Raw genomic sequence first — 23,730 nt, forward strand, 5'->3', positions numbered from 1 at the left:
TTTCAAATAAAGACATTTCAAGTTGCTTACTATAATAATAAAATTCAACTATTTCTTCATTTTATTCCAGTTTGTTACCCGATTTCGATGGCTGAAGTAACAAATTACTACCTTTTCCACAAGTTTAAACATTTGAATTTTCAGGCTGAATTCCAAAAAGTAACTTACTTCTAGCCCAAATGTGCTGTCTACTGAATCAGAACTTATGTATAACTTATTTATTTATAATTGAAACTTAGTTGACTAAGTTTATCCAGTAGAAATGATTTTTTTTTTTAATCTGATAAAAAGGACATTCCACTGAACCTATTATTCTTTATATCTAAATATTCAATACAGATACGCGGATATCGAATATGTTGTTCCGTCTGCAATATGTATATTTGGATATAAAGAATAACAGGTTCAGTTCAATACCTTTTTCATTGGGACTTTTAAAAATAAAACTCAATCGCATTACTAGATCTAGCCAAACTTGGCTATACACTTCAATTATAATTTGTTACATTCTTCGCAGTGCATTTATTTTGTTTTCTTTTCCAAGAGGAGAATAGACTGATTTCTCATTAGTTACTGTTAATTGACATTTTTTCCGTTGTGAATATATTTTTTTGTATTTTAATAATTTAATATTTATAACTAGTTTCAATCAGATCACTTCTATTAAATTTTCTTTTCCGAATTACTTTCAAACAAATGGGAGTTCTCTGAAGAAGATATGTTCATTTAAGATAAGAATTCTGTGTGTATAAGACAAATTTTTCACATAAAGAAATATGTCAGAGGAACTCCTGTTTTTGAAAGTTCTGTTCAATTAAGTTAAAAAATATTCCAATTTTGTTACAATACTCGAACACCTGAATCTGAAGATAAACGGTAATAAAGGAAGGGGAGGGAAGACAAAAGAAATATATTTAAAATACGTAGGTGACGCGCGTGATCCTGTTGGAGCCTTTATAATTTTTGGTGTTGACCGTACAGTGATATAATTGGGGAGCTATTTTATTTATTTTATTTTATTTATTTTATTTATTGAACAATTTCCCAGATACAGCATAACTTTGCCATTTTACACAGGGACATGCTAACAAAAGAAAGAAAAAAAAAAGACAACAATAACAACAACATAGAAAAAAAAAGAGTGTAAAAGTAAAACTATTCCGTCAAAGCTCGTTTAATTGCTCTTTCAAACACTGGGTAGCTCGAAAAAATGTCCACATCAGTTGTTACTTGATTATAACTGTTTGGTATTCTATAAAAAAGAGACCTCTGTATAACAGCCAACCTAGGACGGGCAAGATGGAACCAGAAATAACGGCAATGTGGGCCGATGCGTTGATCATCCATCACCCAACTGAAAGCCGTTGTGGATAATAACGCCAGGCAATTTATAGGATATATACGTATAAAGCTTTTCAGATTTAAGTGAAGGTTGGAACTTACTTTGATTGTGAGTTCACGTATCTGATGAAAACAATTTAATTTATGGTTATTGATTGCATTTTTGTAACTTACTAATAGCTACGCACAGGCACGTTCGCAGGAGTTTATTTCGGGAAGGGACCAAAGCAGTTGGGAGAGAGTCAAAGTTCAATATGAAGATACGGAATTTCAAGGAAGAGGGGGGGGGGTCAAGACCCACCTCCTACGGACGTTCCTGGCTATGCATATATATAATCTTCATGATGTTTCTTACATGAAATATTAACCGTTTCAGCTGAGACGAGCAGTTAACCTGAGCAAAGATGGAAAAGAAAATTTATCTCTGTGTATAAATAAATACAGTATGTATGTGTATATATATTGTGTAAATAAATGAAATGTATGTTATGTGATTATTTGCAAGAATCGCAACGTATAAGTTTAATTTAATTCAATGTATTTTTTGTAAATAAAGCTATTTAATATTGACCAGAATTGTGTACTCATTTTAAAATTTATTATATGTAAATAAAGCTATTTATAATTTATCAGAATTGTGTACCCATTTTTTTCTTTCTTTCTTTTTTCTATAAACTGCGCTTGTGCGAAAATCCAATATTATGCATGAATAATTTACCTTCAAGCGTCTGCAAATTGAGCTACAACTCGAAGCATGGTGAACATGGCTTCTGTATCTTCTTGTGATGGCGACATTATTACTGTTGCAATACTGTAAACAAAATTGTCATTTATTTACTTACAGGTTTTGCATATGACTGTATGTACTCTAATCAAAATATAACATACTGCAGTATTTCAAAGGGATAACAAATGCATGCTATATATGAGGGATGGATACACAATATGTACTAGGTATTTTAGATAATACGTCCGGTGCATACAATCAGAAACGGTTGAAGATAAAAGAGGAAACAAAAATGAGCTATGAAACAAGTTAGTACACTTTCCTAGCACACTGCTTGAGCAAACAGTTACTTTCATGCACACCCAGGATGTTACTAAAAATTTTCAATAGCAAGTTATGTATTTTTATAAATCTTGGAAAGAACATGAAAAGGCAAGCAAAGATCGATTATATATATATATATATATTCGGATGGGGCAACGTTTACGAAATGAGCCTAACTTAACTGTAAGCTTTATCTGTCTGGAGAAATCTCGGGTATTTCGTACGTGGTTCCTTACAGAAACAAACCTTTCTGTACAAAATTTGTTTTATAAGCCTTTCATCAAGGATACACAACATGCTATTGAATTTTTTCAAATTACCTTCTGGGGCACCATGACGAGGATCCTTTGAGTCAGGAAGACAAACTCAATCAAGTACTGATCATTTCCTAAACGGTGCTCCTCCCGGAAAACTTTTTTCTTCAACAGTTCCTTAACCATCTACAGTATGTTCTCAACGATAAGAAGAAAGAAAGAAAAAAAAAAAAAAAAACTTTGCTACTGAGAATTTTCGAGCGATCTCTAGGCACCATGTGGTTCGAGCAGAAATGTCATTCGATGCACCATATAATATTTTCCAATCTCAGCTTTTGTTTCATGCTTTTATCTTATCTAACCATTTCTGATTTTTATAAGTACTGGAATTTTTAACTAAAACACTCCAAGAAAACAACCGCTCTTCTACATCGATTTCGCTGGAAGATACAGGAAATCTACCCTCCAGTCAATTTTGTCACTATGATTTCCATTTTTCGACGACTCCAAAGATTGATGTTTTGGATCTAGTGCGACGTGCAGCTGTAGGATATTAGTACATCAAATAATCCAGAGCCGCCTCCTACTGACTGCCATCACGCTCACAGCAAATACGAGGTGTGACATGCACAAAAACTTTTCATATGGAAGCAGTTGCATTCAATGGTTAGCATTGTGTTGAAGCACCATTCTAACCCTCCGTATGCATGATTCATCCGACCTTGGCAGTTGCGAGTGAGGCGTCATTCTGTGAACAAGTGAACCGAGCTGATCGGAAAATGTCCAGTTTGAAAGCGGAACACAAAGATTAACATAGAATTTCTTATGAAACTTATAGTCTCAAACCGCAACATTAAGAATGCTGACCAAGGCTTACGAGGATACTTGTATCTCCAGTCTACCACTACTCGACTTTCAGTGGCTTCACCGTTTCTCCGAGGGGAGGAAAAGTCTTGAAGACAATGATCATTCTGGGGCTGCAGTCTCCAGTACTGGTACAAACATGAACAGAGTATGCGAGGTGATCAGAAATGATCGAAGATAGTGCGGCGGCTAAACTAATGAACTTGGACAAGTAATTTGTTCAGCGGATTATCATAGAAGAATTAAACATGGGGAAAATTTGTGCCGAAGCCATCAAGAACTGTGTGCGGACATGTTACAACGTATAGAAAATGAACCATAATTGTTGGAATCTCTAATCGTCTTCTACGAAACATGATTTTTTCCTACGACTTAGAGACAATGTGTAATCCATGTAGTGGTGACCAGTTTCCCCCACACTGGAACAAGCATGCATAGTCCAGCATTAATTGACCAAAATGAAATGAAATCTTTTTAAGTTTTACGTCCCACGGTTATGCCAGTTAGACTAAAGGAGACGGTGATGATGAGAAATGAATGAAATGGTGGAATGAAGAAAGTGGGAGAACCCCGAGAAAACCCACAAACACGGGTTTGTCCACCACAAAGTCCACACGGTGCGAGCTGGGATCGAACCAGGGACCCAAGCACCGGAGGTGAACGCTTTATCACTGAGCCACCGCGCCCCTTTATTAATTGACCAATCCTTGTTTCTCCGTATTATGAGGTTGGTGTTTTATATTCATAATCAATTTCGTAATTTAAAAAAGAAAGGAAAATCATTGCTGCAGAAAACAAAAAAGCCCGCTACTGCATCGTATAATTTGCTTAAAACAAACTCCAGTGTTCTTACCCAGCTAAAATTCACCTTTATATTATCATCACACATTGTTTTTAGCATCTTCAATATACAGGATGAGCCAAAAGTCTCATATATGGGCATTTCTATCCTACTTTCAACACATTACATTAGAATCACAGCATAAGTTATGTATGACTGCAGTTATTTTGAGTACTCATGTATTGACATTCTAACCATTCATGTTTAGAAAACTGCAGATTCTTTGGTATTATGGATACACAAGTCACGAGCGTTCATTGTTTTAGAATTGTTCCACGACAATAATTCTCATCTTATATTGCTGCATTCACGCGACTTCGACGAAATTCCAAGGCTGTGGATTGAGCTGTACATCCCACGAGATTCCGTCTTCCAATCCACGATACAGGTAATTGCAAATTCTATGAGTGTTGCACCTGGTGTTGCAAATCCTATGAGATTAATGTAGACTTACAGAGATTTTTTGCCCATTCTGCAGTAACACACATAAAACATACGATTGAACCTTGAGAGTTTCTTTTTTTAAGTTAGTTATACATTGTTAGTTTTAAATTAACTGATGTTTATAGAAGCATTACATAAAATATTTTGAATGGTCATTATGGATACAAATCAAGAGGCTTACTTTGGATTCCTTAAAAAACATACGAGTTCCTCCATTCTTTTTGAGACTACTTGCTTCTCATCTTTTTGTAGTGATGGCAAACCAGAAACTTGATTATTGACTTTGGTAAGGCACAATAATACACGAGGTATTAAATCCTGGCATCGACTTGCTAGCTGAAACATAGATAACATTATATACTGTACATACATATCGGAGCTCAAATAATGAGGTAATAAGGTATCAAATGTGTTAAATAGCGTACTTACCAAGTTGTGACTGTAGAGTTTATCAAGAGTCCACGGTTCTCTTCATCATTCGACGCGGAAAAATGAAAGTGGAATCGCTGAATTCACATTAACTTCCTTTAATAGATCTCCATTAACAAACCCTAGCTAAGTTGGGGACATTTCAAAACAATGTCCGGCTGTTCTTTCCGAAATGAACATTTTAACACAGGACTAGTTTTTTTAAAGTGTGCATAAATCAGAAAACTGAAAAGCATACCATATATGAGCGTGCACACGGAAAATCACAGTGTATAACTGTTGCTGTGAGTTGTTCTGCAAGAACAACAATTGAACAGAGTTTAGATCTGACAACAATTTCTATGAGGCAATTTCAATCATTTTGGTATTATACACTGTGATTGTTCCTGTGCACGTTCATATATGGTATGCTTTTCAGTTTTCTGATTTATGCACACTTTTGAAAGAATTCTCTGGTAATGTGAATTTATAAATACTATTTCTGTTTCTCTACGTCGACTGATGAAGAGTGCCGCCGACTCTTGAAATAATATCAAAGATAAATTCTAGAAGCACAACATTGGTAAATATGCTATTTGAGTACACAGATGAAGTTCCAGATGTATTATAAATTGCATCAGATTTATTAACTTACTAGCAAAGTGCCTGTTTTTGTGGGTTTAATTAATAATATAAAACGGGAAATTTTAATATTATAAAAGTTGCTCCTCTTACCCCTCTAAAAGAGATTTATATATATTTAAAAAAAAAAAAAAAAACGCCGCAACATGTGGCCGCTCTTTTAAAGAAGAGTTTATATACAATGACCTTTACATCTCCAACTTAAGCGAATCCTCATATTCGGCATTTCCTGGATAAAGAAACTGTAATTAGGTGGAACTTTCGAAAACACTGCAACACTTATTCCTTTATTTTTAATTTAAAGCTTGTATATAAAATTTCACACTTCCAACTTAATTATATTGGACATTTTCAACACAAAGAATCGGAAATTTTAATACAGAAATTGTCTCCCCCTTTAGGTGTGGAATTTTTAAAAACATTGAAACCTGTGTTTAGTTATTGTTAATGGAAGTTTATATGCTGAGTTTCATCTCCGTGACTTCAAGGATTCGTAAGATACTCTCTACTCTTGGGGTGGGAGGGGGCTCCCTTTTATCCCCCCCCCCTTTTTAGGACAGTACTTACAAGCAATATTTCTTATCTCTTGTTTTCGAGACAAAGTAAGTTTTCTGTTCAAATTCCTCGTTTCTATCTAGAGGTATGGCCTGGAAGTTGATGAGTAAGCCACGTCTACTCTTTAATATAATAGTACAGCTTGTCTTGACTCTGCTGGTAAAATTACGAATCGAACATTCATTAATTAAGTTCCAGATACTATACCGACACGAGGTTCTTTTCGGTACCGAAGCCATGTGAGATATGCGATTGGAACCACATACTTTAACCGAAGAAAAAAAAGCTTCCCCTATACAATAATATATATAAAACTTGCCATCTATCAAATAAGGACGAGAAATGGCAATATACAGGGTATGACGAGAAATGGCAATATAACATTACAGGGTATCTTAAAACTCCCCTGACATAGGATAACTCTGTTATTATCAGTTACAACAAAATGTAAGAGGAAAAACAATCTCCAAATATGATGCTTTCAATTGAAGTGAAGGAATTTTTTAAATTGGATGAACCGTTTGGGCTGTACACTCTTTATGTGCCCAATGTTAAATGAAAATGCAACGTTGCCATTTACCTGAATCCACAACATAAATGAATGAAGTTACTGTTTGAAATGGTTGGCTATCGACACATTAACGTAAAAGACAGTCACTTCATTCACTTATGTTGTGAGTCCAGCTAAATGGCAACATTGTTGCATTTTCATTTAACATTGAGCCTATAAAGAATGTACAGCTCAAACAGCTCAATCGATTTAAAAAATCCTTCAATTTAAATTGAAAACATCATATTTGGAGATGGTTTCTGCTCTTACATTTTGTTGTAATTCATAATAATAGTTACCCTTTGTCAGGGGACTTTTGAGACACTCTGTATCTATCTATCTATATATATATATAGGGTATTTCAAAACAACACCGACAACGTTTGGGAGGTAATTCCTGACACCAAGATGAGACAAAAAGTATAGACCAACTTGGGTGCAGAAATCTGTCATTTAGGAGTTACAGGCTGTCGAAAACATGAAAAAAATGAGCTTTAATGCTCCATAACTCCAACACTATTGGACCTACCGTAGTCGGGTCTAGACTTAACTTAGGAATTAGTATGTGCCCTATCAAAACTACATGTTTCAGAATTCTGCGGTAGTTCCGCAACAATTTTTATAGAGGTAGTTGTTGAGTACTTCTAATTATATGCCCGTAGACAAACCCTATCTACAAAAATTGTTGCGTGAGTACCTTAGGATTCCCAAACATGGATTTTTGGATAGGGCACATACTAGTTCCTACGTGAAGTCTTGACCCGACTTCGGTAGGTCCCATAGTATTGGAGCTATGAACCTTTAACGTTCATTTTGCATGTTTTCGGCACCCTATAACTCCGAAAGGAAGCATTTGTGCACCCAGGTTGGTCTATGCTTTTTGTCTTATCTTGAGGTCAAGATTCACCTTCAAAACGTTGTCGGTATTGTTTTGAAACACCTCGTTTATATACAGGGTGTTAATGAACTATACCAACAAACTTTAAGAAGTGATTCCTCACATCAAAATAAGTGAAAAAGTTCATATGGACCTATGGCGAAAAGTGCGAAGTTTCAGAGTTAGGGCTGTCCAAAATCGCGAAAAAGCCAAATTTCAAGAGGCCCTATTTCGAATTCGAGAGACTGTGTATGGTGGTCCTTATCAGCGTAAAGGAAGTCACGTATACGCAATCCAAAAATGCAAATTTCATTCATGTTCAATGGGTGTACAGATTATTCCCTGCAGGGTGAAATTCCCAGACATGTCATCAACCGAATTTTGAGATATGCTCTGACTTTATGATTGGTCCAAAGTAGGCAAATTATAAGGCTTGATAGCAGTGAACACGGAATTCTTTGACGCGATGTCGGAAGCGTTAATTATCCTCAGTAGCACGGTCTCTCGTACTCCGGAAAACGCATGGTGCGATGTTTTCTTTCACGCTTATAAGTGAAGAAAACGTGAAATATACCGTGACGAAATACATATCATCACACGTTATTTCGAACACAAAGAAACATAGAACTGCCGGTTCCTGGCACTTCTGCCTTCCTTCCAAAGCATTGGATGTCTAGTGTTGTCAAGGTTTACCTCCTGCCTACTTTGGGCCCTTCTGAAATCAGGGTATATCTGAAACTCTATTGAAAACAGATCTGAGAATTACACTCTGTAGGGAATACCTTCTACACCTATTGACAATTGATGAAATATGCACTTTTGGATTGAATATGTGTGGCTTCCTTTACACTGATAAGAACCACCATCCACAGTTTCTGGAATTCGAAATAGGGCCTGTTGAAATTCAACTTTTTCGCGATTTTGGACAGCCGTAGCTCTGAAACTATGCACTTTTCGCCATAGGTCCATATGAACTTTTTATTTTATTTTGATGTGAGGAATCACCTCAAAGTTTGTCGGTATACTTCATTAACAACATATATATATATATATATATATATATATATATATATATATATAACAACGAAGATAATGTTTACATACCTTTGTTAGCGAAGAGCTCAGCATACATATTAATCTGAGAGACACGTTTTGTGTGCTTGATTGAGCTAAAATCTCATACAAAACACATTCCAATGCTTCATAATATTTAAGCAGATCTTCTGGATTACAGTGATGCCTGTAAAAGTTAGACAGATAAACTAAAATTAATATTAGTAAATTTGTTGTGACTTCCTGTGATTACTCACATTCTAAGTATTTATGTAAAACTGAAATCTTTCAGTTTAACGTTCCACGAGATTATGCCCTTTAGGTTACGGGAGACAGACGATTAAGGCAAGTGAATGATAATGAAAGAATCGGTAGAATGAAAATGCACGAGGAAACTGGAGTACCCAGAGAAAACCCATGGGCACGATGTTGTCCACCATTTAAATATTTATGTAAATTCAGTTTATTTCCTAAGAGTTTTGTCATAGGGTGTCTTTACCACTTTTATATGGATGGAATTAACCATAAAACTTTGAGAGAGAGAAAAAAACCAAAGGTTATTTGATTCGCTAACATTACATCCAAGAAATTTTAGGTATGCATAGTTAATTCGCTTACGATTTGGTTATAATTCTGAAGGAATGACTAAAATTGAATCAATAATAATTGTTTGAGAAATGTAAGCAACAACAGATATTTTCCACTATTTGAATTTTATTATAGTTGAAATTTCAGTATAACGCTATGGATACGTTATATTCCATCCTACATTATTTTCCTTAGAATAGGACAAAGTTGAAAACTCTATAAGAAGAAAAGAAACAAGCTCTTCGTCTACATAGTTTGATATTAATTGGAGCAGAATAAAGGAAAAGAAATCACTTTAAATGCTGTCATCATTATAAATAGGTATTTAGCTAAGAGAAGAACAAATCAACCAAAACGAGTTTTTCCCATTTATGCGGGAGAAAAAAATGGTTTAATCGGAATATTTTTATTTATTAAAACATGTCAGTAATTGTTCTAACAAGATTATTCCATAGTAGATTTCCGAAGTAACAACTTACGGCAGGCAAACACCTCTCCCGCTTTTCTTCTCTACCACTATGGCAGGATGGAACAGCAGCAAGTTGGTAGGCAGATTCACTTGGGATCTCCGATTAGAACTAGGCAATGGTGCAAAACATAAGCAGCCTATATTATTTTTATATTATGTGGCTCGGAATATTAGCCAGTGTGTTCCTTCTCATAAATGAGAAAAATTGTTTATTCTGATAGAAAAATATTATCGACATACGATGCAAATTTGAGAGTTTCTGGGAAGTTCTCAGACAAGTATTTGTAAATTTCGGGGATATCCATTTCACGTAATTTTTACTTTAGAACTCAGTCGCACTGAATTTCTATTAATTCTATCTGTGAATAGGCTGACACTTTCTCAACAACGGTTGAAAAACTCGCAGAAAGCAGGGAAAGCCCATCTTCGATAGATATGATATTGCGGAAACTTACTTCAAATTTAGTCTTCACACGCTGAAGCTTTTCTCGACAGACATTTTGTGCAAAACAGACTCCCTTGAACTTGTTTTGACTTAGCACAACTTGGGAAGCATGTCAAGCCTTCGTTTTACAACTGTTTCTTCCAGAGCAAGAACTTGGACTCAAATATGATATTATTATTCATGTTCATTATAATTATATTTCTTTCTTGCAGTTTCAAATTAAAAAAAAAAAAAAAAAAAAAAAAAAAAAGTAGCAAATTTAACCTCTCAATCTCCTAAACCTTTTGGTAACCGTGGAGCAGAATAACCAGCGCATTTCTGTGTAATAGGGAAGCCAAAATATATGGTTTCTAAATCTTCCAAGAAAGCAAAAAATTGTCGCTAATGGTTTAAGCCATGAGATCGTATGGAATAAATTATATATATATATATATATTAGGCTATTTATTTTTCTGGAATAAATTGAGGGCCGCAAAAAATTTAGTCAAGGGCCACATGCGGCCCGCGAGTTTGATATACTTGCTCTACTCAGCCAAAGTTATTCACTATTTAGGGTGGTAGTCTGCAGAGGACTACATAGTGTAGTATGCATCGGCATCGCAAGTTCAGACCCTAATTCAATTCACGGCTCACTGATATTTATAATGTTTACTGCCAAGAGTCATTCTAAACAAAATTCGCGCCATTTTTTTTTCTTCTTAAAAATTAATAATTAAAGATAAGTAAGATTTAAAACCTGGAGAATACGGCGTCCTGGAAGTTAGAAGTTACTATAAAAAGAAACAGTGAAACCTCTCTAAAGCGGACAGCCGTGGGGAATCAATAATTGTCCGCTATAGAGAGGTGTCCGCCTTAGAGAGGTTTCAATATTTTCTTACGTAAATTACTAAAGAAGATAATATGCAATTAGAAAAAGATATTTTTGCATGAATCATGTATTTACGAATATTACAAAAATGTTACTGTACCTGCATTATCCTCCGCCATCCAATACTCTATGTTCGAGGCACAACATGGAAATAAGATGTTATAGTTTTCTGCGCTTTACACTTATCACTCCTTACTAATTTTCAGTATGTCGCTTTAATTTGTGGGTTAATTGTAGCCCAGTAGTGTCTTTTTCAGACAATATGCGTACACGCGGGCAAAAAATACCAAACTTGTCTTCTGCTTGGTTGGGGATTCCAGCGAGACAGTAGCATAGCGTGTCATCCCAAACGGCGGGCAACTTTTCACTTCAATCACTTTTGTGTCTAAAACAAGTTGGGTGGTAGTGGAATGCAGGCAAAAGACATAAGAGTGTTGTTAAAAAGATATACTTCGTCTGGGATTGCTGGGCAGATAGTTGAGGAGGCAAAATATTGTCACAATGCTTCCTTGATGACACATGTATGAATTACTAAAAAATGTATTTTTACTATACTTTTCAACTTGTTTCTGGAGAAACTATCCGTAATACGGAGGTAAATAATACATATAAAAGATAGAAAAGACTGCCCGTGTCCGTACTAGAGAGTGTCCGCTTTAGAGAGGTTTGCCAATATGTTTTTTCCTATTACAGTGTTTGGGGATTACAAAATATGTCCGTTACGGGAGGTGTCCGTTTTATAGAGGTGTCTGTTAGTAGAAGTTTCACTGTATTAATAATAGTTGATAACATGGATTGAATATAAACTGTAGGATCAATGGCATCACGTCATTGTACATAAGTCTATGTCACTGATTAGGTGACGTGTTACCCAGGTGATGGATTGGAAAAAAGGAGCAGCATTATTTGAATTCAGCACCATGAACTGCCATGTAGGAAATTCTGATATCTGAACTGTGTGTTGTAGATATCCATTATGGTGATTATTTTAACTGAGGATGCTTTAACGTACAAATATTTCAATTACTCTCTGTATCAGTAGAAATAATACAGAAAAATATGATAGCTGGACTGTTGGAAGTGTTAATACATTTTCTAAATATTTTTTTTTAGGATTCTTTAACAGAAAAGGACGCAAAAATTAATCAACCTAATTGTATCTGTGCTGTTTTTTCTTATCCTATCTCGATTACACGAATTCTCCAGCGGCCCACAGAATATAGAAATGGAATGCTTCACACTACACACTTCTGAAGGTCAACATTGTCAAGCAGCTCTAGCTGCAGAGGGAATACACTAACTGTACCTTCCTCCATGTTGACTCTGGAATTATTATTTAAATAATTAATATTTTTCTGACCAGAGTATGTACTTCTTTATTAAAAATAAAGTATTTCATAACAGTTTCCATAACGTAACGTTATCATCCTCAGACGTTAATATGCACGTTCATACTGAGGAAGATAACGTTACGTTATGGAAACTGTTATGAAATACTTTATTTTTAAAGAAGTGCATCTCTTGTCAGAAAAATACTAATTATTTAACTAACTGAACACATAACTTATTTCTCATTTCACTCAATTCTAGGAAATAGCATTGCAACAGCTACTTTAGGTTCTGATGACCCAAATGAATATTAAAGGGAATTCAGAGAAACGAGACAGAACGTTTCAGTTACGAGGCTATCAGGTGGAGCATATCTTGCATTACGACAATTACGTCTGGACTTCTTCTAGGTCTCATGATCATTTCTTGACATGATTATGACGTACTTCTCTCAGCAGTAAAAACAAGGTAGAAAATGTTATTACTGCATTTCATGATGCCACTAATTTGGCTTTGTTTATCTTAAAAAAAAAAAAAAGACACTGAAACGATTAAATAAATTATTTTCTGTTTAGTGTAAGAAGAAAAGCGCCTGGCTCTTGCTTGAACTTAACGATCAGTGTTAGCAGCTTCAGCGTGAAGATGTTTTTCAACTTTCAAGGTGTACACATTTGTCGTATGAAGCTAGATGTACTCTTCAGTGAAATTGATCTATCTAATACTCAGCGATTAACCTCCAGAAACTTAAGCAAAATAAAAATAATAATAATAATAATAATAATAATAATAATGTAAATTAATAAATCGGAAAATGCCTATAAATGCCTATTATCGTCTCTTTAGCCTAACCGGCACAAAACTTAGATTTCATTTAATTTTTTCAGTCTTTAAAATATTATCGAACATCTTATATTCTTTTCATGAAGATGAAAACTTCTGATTACAATGACACCACAGTTTGATATTTAAAAAAAAAGCGAAATCCTATTTGATTGTGAAAAACAATTTTGTCTTTAGAAAAGCCTATTTTATTTTAAAAGATACTAGTGCATATAATTCAACCAATAGTCTAACTGGTTATATTCATACATTTCGCGGTGAAGGAATAAATTTCTAATCATTTTTCAGAAGACTGCTTCAAGAGATTTATACAGGAAATTAACCCTTACAGAAAACAAAGCATATTAATAATATAATATAAGTTTCTTACCCATATCCTGATGAAGCGAATTCTCCAATTGCCCATATAATATGGGAATAGAATGATTCACAAACTGTGCAGTTTTGAAGGAGGATGATATAGTCAAGCAGTTCTGCCTGCAGAGTGAACACTAACTGTGGACATAACTTAAAAACATTTCTCACTTCACTTGCCAAGCAACTGAAAAAATAAAAGTAATAATTTTGTAGCTTGTTAGTATTATTAAGTTACATCATCAGGATCACGAATGTTCTGTCAATCACTGAGGAGTCACATGTCACAATTTAATGAGCAAGTACATGAGAATAACCAGGAGATCGTAAATTACTAGTCTGACCTGTAATACCATATTGCCGAATCCATCGACTGGCTGTAGAGGCCGGTATACCCATTCGCGAAAATGACTTTGGAATTTTTATAACACTTGAATCTTTACTCTCGTTTTGTTTATCTGCCTGATGTTAATTGTAACAAGCTGCGCTAATCTATTATCTGCGAGTTTTTAATCCTGTAACGTGCAGACAACGTAATACGGGGCTTTACATGCTGCTAAGAAAGACACACAAAGAAGAAGATGAATAGACAAAAATTTCACTACACGAAACTACCTGTACAACCCTAACATTAGTAGTAAATAAGCTACGCTCTTGAAGAAATATAAATTTCGAGTGTTACTGATAGTTACAGGGCATTATAATGTTTCATGTTTTCTTTTAATGTCACTCAGATATATCATAAAACAGTGGTTCCCGCCCTGGGAAATGTGAGAAGCGAGCAAGAAGTGTGTAAGCTACTGATAGACATAAACTATATTACAGAAGTTGTTACAAAGAAGCGCTATATTAAATAACGTACAAACACATGAATAACTATTGAGTACGAACTGTGGTTTCAATAATACAACTGGTAAACATACGTCCTTTCTTGTCCGACCCCTTCTGCGCTTTCCGATGCGGTATTAAATTCTTCTTCTTCTTCTTCTTCTTCTTATCATCATCATCATCATCATCATCATCATCATCATCATCATCATCATCATCATCATCATCATCATCATCATCATCATCATCATCATCATCATCATCATCATCATCATCATCATCATCATCATCATCATCATCATCATCATCATCATCATCATCATCATCATCATCATCATCATCATCATCATCATCATCATCATCATCATCATCATCATCATCATCATCATCATCATCATCATCATCATCATCATCATCATCATCATCATCATCATCATCATCATCATCATCATCATCATCATCATCATCATCATCATCATCATCATCATCATCTCCTCCTCCCCCCCTCCTTTCCTTTTCTTCCTCTCTACGTCTAGCAAGTTCTCCAGCATTCATAACAGTCAATGGGAGGCTTGAATGAGCAAATGTGTCCGAACATGTAAAATCCCAAACTAGTGATTTGCCTCTCATCCAAGGTATTAATGTCATGCCGTCAGGTCGTTTACCATCAGAACGACAACAGCCTGACGGTTCACGAATGGAAGGAATTCCTGCCGTTGTGAGGGCTCGCAAAATGATGTCATTAACAGATGAATGTCTGGTGTTCCTGCCTATGCTCTTCATGCATGAGAGGCCATGCAGGCCGCGTTGGGTAACTTGATCCCCGCAAGCTGGACAGCGATGTGGCTCACAAACATCTGAGCCTAGTCTTAAGGCTACTGCGATTCGGAAGTTTTCATTAGACATGTGAAGACCTAATTGGGGGGAAGGTAATGCATTTAACCATGCCCCAGTATGGGGGGATGACGCAGCAAGAAGCCTAGCTTTATCCTCAGGAACAGTAACGGATTGTAAAAGGAAGTTCATGAAAATGTGCTGCTATTGGTGTGTACCAAGATGCCTGAAAACCTCTTTTGCTGATTTCTGGAAGGTCCGTATCTGTTATATTTATCCATTTAGTTGAGCCTTCTTGAACTATTTCATCTGGGTCCAGGTGATAACCTTGTGGAAGGAGAGCCTCGATTAAACGAAGAGATCCGTGGTAGGACGCTAAAAAGGTAGGAATCGCCATATCAACGGTTCGTCGAATACCAAGACCCCCTAATCCAACAGGTAAGGATGGAAAAGAATTAATAGCTACCTTAACTTCATTAATCGAAACTCCTTGACAGCTCTTTGGGTCATCAGGAAGATTCGGTAAAATAAATTCACCAGGGTGGGCTGGATGCTTCTCCAATAGCGTCTCAAACACAGAAATGTCGGCGGTTGCAACAGTATCATCTGACATTAGTAGACGGACTGCTCCACGGATGTCACCATCTGCAAGTTTGTTTTCTACAATCTTAAGATTGGAAACATTCTGTTTTGGAAGAGATTTCTTGATCTTTGTTGGATGCCAGGTTAAGGCGTCAATACCTACATCACACCAAAGACGAACTCTTTGTTTTACCCAGGAGGTAAGGTTCTTTACATTTTCTGATTTTTTGGGAGTAGTTAGTGCAACTAATGGAAACAGAAACAAGTTGATCCAATCTTTTTCGTCGTTTGAAATAGTTACTTGAAGTAACACATCGGCAAGTGCATCAGCAACTGCAGCTCGAGCACCTCGAGGGACACGCCTTAAAATATGCGTTGAGGGCCTTAACGATATTAACATTTTGACCAGGTTAGACAACGGTAATTTCTGTGTGCCTTTATTGCGGTTAGATATGTTAGTACAAGTAGTTTTATGATCAGGATAGCTATTATTATCGACATGACAACAGTCTTCGTCCCCATTTATAACCTGATGCTTTTTACCTATGTGTATAGCTAATCCTCTGGAATTCGCATAATGTTTTCCACAGTGAGGACATGCTAACACATTCGTAGATTTAGTAGTAGTAGATGAATGGCCATTACTAGGCCTGCTAATGTTGGCAACTGAATCATTCCTAGTCTGATTTGGTTGATTCAAACGATGGAACACTTGAACCGTCACTTGATGATTCCATTAGTTCGTATTGTGTTTTTATATTCAATTAAGAAAATAAAATCACAGTATTATTTTCCAAATGAAACAATAAAGGCACAGATATTTCATTGAAAGAATGCTCATTGTTGGAAAGTTTTGAAAAATTTAACGTTAGCATACTAACCGAATTCTACATTTTCGATTAAAACATTTCAACCGATTAACCAAATTAAAAACAGATTTCACAAAAATGATCTCGAAGACTTCAAAGATACTTCGCGTCACATTCCACACATTCAAAAAACCTGCTCCCTCACTTTTTGTAAAATTTCTTGCACTAAGACATTTTCAACTCACAATATTTAACAATACAATCTAACAATAACTAAAATATATACGAACCTTTTAATTGAGTCAGAATACTTTGGCACCGCATATAGTACGCCTATGCGATCAATCATGGCTAATAACAACGACGAATAAATGTCGTCATCGCATAGCTCGTTGATCTTTAAGAAATAAGACTGTAGAAGAACTGGAACCACTTCGCTGCATGTTATAACTAATGGATGAGAGGTAAGCTCTGCTAGTAGGTCTAAATACAGCTTCAATCTGAAAGGTAAAATAATTTATTAGACAAAATTATACGCCATAAAAATAATTACAGTCGTAAAAAAATTCTTGATTTGGTTTCTATATATATTGCCCAAGGCTGAGCTTTTACTGCTATTTAAACAGCATTGATCACATTTTTATTAAGTCCAATGAATTGACTTACAACTTGCGAGGGCTGATCAGAAAGTAAAGTTACAAAGCCTGCAGTAAAACGCATATATATTATTTCATAAAACCAATACAGCCAACAGACAGTGCATACATTAGTTTTTCCCTAAGTAGAAGCTTTGCTTTCTATATAATTAAATACAAACTATTTGTTGAGCAAAACAATATATTCACATTTAAAAACTACATACGTGTGACAGTTGCGCCAACTAACACTTTGGCTTCATCAGATAGTGTATAGTTTTTTAATGGGAATATAATTGTTTTGCTCAGCAAATAGTTTGTTTGTGTTTAAGTAAATACGTGACAAATTACATCTTAGCAGCGAGAAACAAAAGTAAAGCTATGTGGAAATTAATTAATGGTAAGATGAATAAGGTAAAAGCAACAGGAATTGATGCAATAAAATAAACTCTCAAGTAGTATGTAACCCAGATAAGGTTGCAAATAATAAATATTTCTTAACTTTAGAAACATTTAACCCAATCAAAATAGCTCATCAAGAAAATAACTCTAAGCTACAGAGCGGAATACCTAAGTCGCTTTTCCTGAAACCAGCTACACCAGAGGAAATCTTACAAATAATAAAAAGCTCAAAAAGCTCCAGCTCTCCAGGTTGGGATGAAGTGCCATCCATGATTGTAAAGGAAAGTTCTCTTCTTATTGCACATCAACTTTGTCATATAATAAATCATTCATTTTTGACAGGAATTTTTCCTACGCGGCTTAAGTTAGCTAGAGTTACACCTGTGTATAAAAAGGGAAGTAAATTGGAGTTAAATAATTATCGTCCTATTTCAGTTTTGTCGTGCTTTTCTAAAATATTTGAGTTAGCAATGAAAGCGCGACTAAATAACTTTCTCCTTTTAAATAATATAATATCCACAAGTCAACACGGGTTTCAAAGCCAGAAGTCAACCAACACTGCAATCTTTAATTTCATCTCTGATGTAGCAATGGATATAAATAAAGGAAAGCATGTAATTGGTATTTTTGTTGATTTATCTAAGGCGTTCGATTCTATAGACCATGGTATTTTGCTAGAAAAATTGTATTCTTATGGCATCAGAGGTGTGGCAAACAATTGGATAAAGTCGTATTTATCTGAACGTAGTCAAACTGTTGGCATCTGCAAAGAGGTAAATGGCAGAAGAAAAATGTTTAAATCATCTTTAATGAAAGTAACAAAAGGAGTACCACAAGGATCAATATTGGGTCCTCTTTTGTTTGTTGTATATATTAATGATTTGGTTAACAGTCTAGGCTGTGTGAAGTCAACATTGTATGCTGATGACATAAATGTTCTTGTCAGTGGAGACTCAGTAAATGAAGCAGAAAGGCTCACTACAAAGACACTAACAAAAATTATTAGTTGGTTAAACATAAATAAATTAACTATGAATTTAGGAAAAACTAACATTGTCAAATTTCGATTCCCGGGCCAAAGAAATGAACTTGTACCAATAACTGTAGACACTGTAGAATTATGTCAAACAACATCTATTAAATTTCTAGGAGTATATGTTAATGAAGATTTAACATGGAATACTCATGTTGAATACATTAATACTAAACTCAGTTCACTCTGCTTTGCATTCCGTAGGTTGCAAGGTAGTTTGTGCAAGGAAGCTGTCATGTCCTTATACTATAGCAAAGTTTTTTCAATAATAAACTATGGTGTTATATTTTGGGGGAATTCGAGAATAAGTGCTAGTACATTCCGAATACAGAAAAAAATTATTATAATAATGTTTAGTATGCCTGAACGATCCTCATGTAAAAATATTTTTAAAAAATATAAATTATTGACATTACCTAGTTTAAATATATATATCGCACAATTATGTATGTAATCGAGCACAAGGATTTATTTACTTTAGCTAATACGATTCACTCATACAATACTAGGCAGAATTGTAATATGTATATTATCCAACAGAATTATGCAAATTTTAGCAAAACTGTATATATGAATTGTATAAAATTATATAACAAATTACCAACAAAGTATAAGGACATTAACGAAAAACGGATATTCAGAAATACTCTGTTAGAATTATTGTTAGAAAAAAGCTATTACTCTGTGGAAACTTATCTTACTGATAATATATAGAGAATGTAAATCATATCTGACAACTGTAATGCTTAATTGAGGATTGTCCTCATTTGTAAGCTATGAACAGGCAAATAAATGTGAATATGTTATTTTTCGACATAGTCTCCCTATCGGTTGAGGCACTTGTCGCATCGTGGAATGAATTTGAAGATTTCCTCCTGGTAAAAGTTTATCCACGTTGTCACAAAGTGTTTTACCTCCTCGTGTGAATATCGTGCACAATGTGACGAACGCTTCCGAACGACATTCCCAATTCTGCCACCAGATGCCGTAACGTGATCCTCCTGTTGTCCTGAATTAGCTCTTCCACGCGAGTTGTGTTCAAATCTGTTAAGAGTCTTCATCCTGGCGAAATTAAAATACCGCTAATTTCAAAGTAATTATGTGATATCTTCAAGTAGATAAAAGATAATCGAAATGTGGAACAAGAGCGCCATAGACAATATTATTTTACATAAGAAACCGTTATCACGACTCACTTATCTGCTTTCGATTTCGAGCCATTTTGAAAATCGGCATTTATTTTCGCGTTTCTAAACAGCTCAAAACGGAAAGCCACTAGGTGACTTGTGATAACGGTACCTCACGCAAAATAATATTGTCTAGGGCGCTCTTGTTCCATATTTCAATTATCTTTTATCTATTTGAAGATATCACATAATTACTGTAAAATTAGCGGTATTTTAATTTCGCCGGGATGAACTCTTAATGCCATGTTGGATCGGCCACTGCGCTCCTCGTCGGTGACGTTTTCTCTACCAGGCGCAAACTTTCGAAACCATTCTGTGACATGCTGACGAAACATAACAGTCTCTCTGTAAACTTCTACCAGTTGGCGGTGAATTTCAGCCGCTGTTACATGTTTCGTCCATAGAATTGAGCGGACTTCTTCGCGAGATCAGTTTCCCCGTAGGTGGTGGGTGACTGAAACTCTGCACAGTTGCCAACGCCATGTATTAAAATTACCGCGCACTCCTCATTCCTCTATAACAGACGAAACTCCAAAAAATATTGGCCTGGTAACCTTGGTTTCTGATCCTCCCTCGTACAACTTTGTGTTTGCACAGGTTTAAATAGCAAGTCAAAGTCTAGCACTATACTAAGTTTGATCCACATCGATTAAGTTCCTGGTTTTTCTTCTTCGAAATGTGTAACTCAAAGTTTGACGGCCGATAACTCGAGAACCGAAAGCCAGCATAATATTTTACACCCCCTCCCCTAAGTTGCACCGTCAAAGTGAAATGATAAAAATCATCCCAGGCCCGAACCTCATCTATGTTGAAAATTTGATTAAGATCAGTCGGGTGGTTTAAAAGATATGAAATCACAAGCATGGTCACTTTCATTTATATATATATTATTGCGAAAACTTGAATGGCTATACAATATATAGCGCACGCTTACATACTGGGTTAAGGATCTTCCATCATGCCAAGTTTGATTCCCATCGGTTGAGTTTGGTGTATGCTTTTTATTTTTGAAAATATGATTCAAAATTTGACCGCTCGTAACTCAAGAACCGAAAGCGTGGTCAACATATTTCACAAGGTTATATACCAGTTCAAGGTCTATTATCACGCCAAGTTTGATCCTGATCGAATGAGTTCGGTTGTACTAGTACAATATACAGTATTGATCAAGGAAAAATCAAACGAAGGACGAAAATAAACCATACTATATTGAAGTATGTACTGTAATATCCCTCATATGGCTCTGTTTACTAACACCCAACACGTGTTCATATTTATAAGCATTAACCATGTGCGCCTTACTACGAATTACTTCAGTGGCAGACGACAGGGACACCAGCGACACTACCGGTTGTGTAACAACGAAGGAACACCAGCGACACTACCGGTTGTTTGACAACGAAGGAACACCAGCGACACCGTCACACTGGAACAGTTATAAAACCAGGAGGACCTCAGGAACTACTATAAGTCTTTGGCTAGTCACCTCCACTCACTTAGCTTGCTTGGAGCTCTGGGAGCTTAATAACTCAAAGCCTTTACTTGCTTGGAGCTACTTAACTCAAAGCCTTTAGCTTGCTCGGAGCTCTAGGCCTCCTTTCCTGCCCATATATTTCCTCCGGAACTCTGTATGACTCGTAACATCAGCCATCCAGCTTGTGGCTTTCAAACACCCCACTCCACCTAACTTGCTCAGAGCTCTGTGGAGATCCTTCTTTAGGCTGTTCGAGCCTTGGGATACCTCTCTTTACCCAGTATTAGTGAACTATTTATATTAGAGTGATTTTGTATGACACCATTTATAATAAGGAGATTTTTATAATAAAATTCGATAGTGGGAGAAACGTTCCCGTGTGTAATTTAGCTCTACCTATACCTGCATAAGCAGAACTTTACAATACGTACAACATGTCTACGCATACGTGCATACATAGTAGTAATTTATTTCCAATTCGACTACTATTAGTGACATACTATTATTTCGATTATTTTATTTGTACTTAATACCAGTAGGTATGGAACGATGCTAGTATAACACACACACTCATAACAAATCGATGAACTAGAAACTTCTTTTGCTAGAGATAAGGATTATTTGCAAAACTATCATTTCTGAACACGTTCTGAATTTTCTATTGTACTTTGTTTTCAAATAAAATTTTGAAGTAAACTTGTAAAATGTAGGTTGGAATTGATGAAATATTGTATTCTTATCAGATATAAGACGATACGAAAAATTTAAAGAAAATTGGGTTGCAGAAGGAAAAAAAAAGAAAGAAAACATTACATAATTAGGTACATAACAGAAAAAATAGAAAAGCAATCGTTTCTGGTCACAAGTAGCAAACTGATCTCAATACAGACAACTTTCGATTTACTGATTTTACATCCTTTCGCTTTTCCTTCATGAATTGTCGAGAGGCATTTCAAACGAAATTGTGGGCCTTTTCTTCCAATAACATTCTGGTTGTTACTCTACGCTTTGGAAGTTCGAGGAAACGGTCGATAGTGAGAAATCGAAGCCAGTTTGAAAATAAATTTCCAGTTTTTTTTCGATTTTTATTTAACTCTTTTTACTGCTGTAAAAATTTCACTTAAGAATTAACCTAGCAACACTTCCTTCTACGGATTTAAATTGACTCATTATGATGGAAATAGGTTTTGGTACTTGCGTCTACCATCTACAAATTTATGCCACCCCTAATTCTACCAATATTTTAAAGGTATTTTTAACGAACTTAAAAATTTTGTTACTGAATTCTCTATGTTTGTGTGTGTGTGCGTCTGTTATTTGTGAATTTTTCAATTTTGGGCCCTCAATTCGATACAGCATCAAAAGCTATCTGAAAAAAGTGATGGAATTTTTCGCGTCACTATTATGGTTCCCGAGATATTGGCCAAAAAAGTTCCGATTTCGGGAAATTTGAAGGAGATATACAGATGGTGATCAGAAAAATGGAAACACCTGTAGTTGGCAACACGTCAGATGTATGGGTTGGCAGTGGCGTCGTGGCACCAGCAGCGCCGGACCGCTGGTGATGGTGTGTTAGGTCGGTCTCCATACTACGTCAGGTGCAGTGGAACAGCAGTGTCCAGTGGCTGCAGCAGACGTAGGTAGTGTAAAATGGGAGACCTCTCAGATTTTCAAAGAGGGCAAATTGTTGGTGCGCGGTTATGTGGAGTGAGTGTGACGGCAGTGGCTACTGTGTTAGGTGTGTCGCGTGGGACAGTGTCGAAGGTGATGACGGCCTACACAACACACGGAAAAACCACATCGGGGAAGCGGAACAGTGGGCGGAAGAAAATCATGAGTGACAGGTCACGCCGGGTATTAAAGCGCATTGTCACGCAGAACCGTCGTGCCACTGGGGAGCAAGTGACGGAGGAATTCAATCAGCACCTCCCCCACCCTGTTTCGACAATCACAGTCCGCCGCGAATTACATGACATGAACTTGCGGGGTCGTGTTGCACGGGCCAAACCGCTCACCACGGACCATAACGCTTTCGTACGCCGCAAATGGTGCCGCGGCCATGCAACGTGGGCCATTGAGGACTGGAAACGTGTGATATGGTCGGATGAGTCATCTTTCACCCTGTTCCCAACCACGGGCCGTGTTTATGTGTGGAGAACGCCCAAAAAAGCTT

At 36.0% G+C, this 23,730-nt stretch overlaps 2 protein-coding genes across 5 annotated transcripts in view; one reads left to right on the forward strand and one right to left on the reverse strand.

The window, feature by feature from the left end:
* Positions 1-1,911, forward strand: part of LOC145680349 (uncharacterized) — a 46,709-nt gene extending 44,798 nt beyond the window's left edge. Inside the window, exon 6 of one of the 2 annotated variants that reach the window (XM_081750745.1) lies at positions 1,718-1,911. In XM_081750745.1, the coding sequence (XP_081606871.1) occupies positions 1,718-1,734 (17 nt within the window). In that variant the 3' untranslated portion in view covers positions 1,735-1,911. Of the gene's footprint in view, positions 1-70; positions 1,697-1,717 lie in introns of those variants that run through there. The other variant, XM_081750743.1, reaches the window with a different exon arrangement.
* The window catches only part of LOC145680348 (AP-5 complex subunit zeta-1-like), a 52,290-nt gene that overhangs the window by 7,810 nt on the left and 20,750 nt on the right, over positions 1-23,730 (reverse strand). The window contains exons 8-12 of one of the 3 annotated variants that reach the window (XM_081750741.1): positions 17,117-17,326; positions 13,790-13,960; positions 8,932-9,067; positions 4,977-5,131; positions 2,060-2,152 (exon numbers count right to left, since the gene is read on the reverse strand). In XM_081750741.1, coding sequence (XP_081606867.1) covers positions 2,062-2,152; positions 4,977-5,131; positions 8,932-9,067; positions 13,790-13,960; positions 17,117-17,326 — 763 coding nt within the window. In that variant the 3' untranslated portion in view covers positions 2,060-2,061. Of the gene's footprint in view, positions 1-2,056; positions 2,153-4,976; positions 5,132-8,931; positions 9,068-13,789; positions 13,961-17,116; positions 17,327-23,730 lie in introns of those variants that run through there. The other 2 variants (XM_081750740.1, XM_081750742.1) reach the window with 2 other exon arrangements.

The sequence above is a fragment of the Thermobia domestica genome, chromosome 3 (assembly GCF_964235325.1).
Source record: "Thermobia domestica chromosome 3, izTheDome1.hap1.1, whole genome shotgun sequence".
In the NCBI taxonomy this organism is placed as follows: Eukaryota; Metazoa; Arthropoda; class Insecta; order Zygentoma; family Lepismatidae; genus Thermobia; species Thermobia domestica.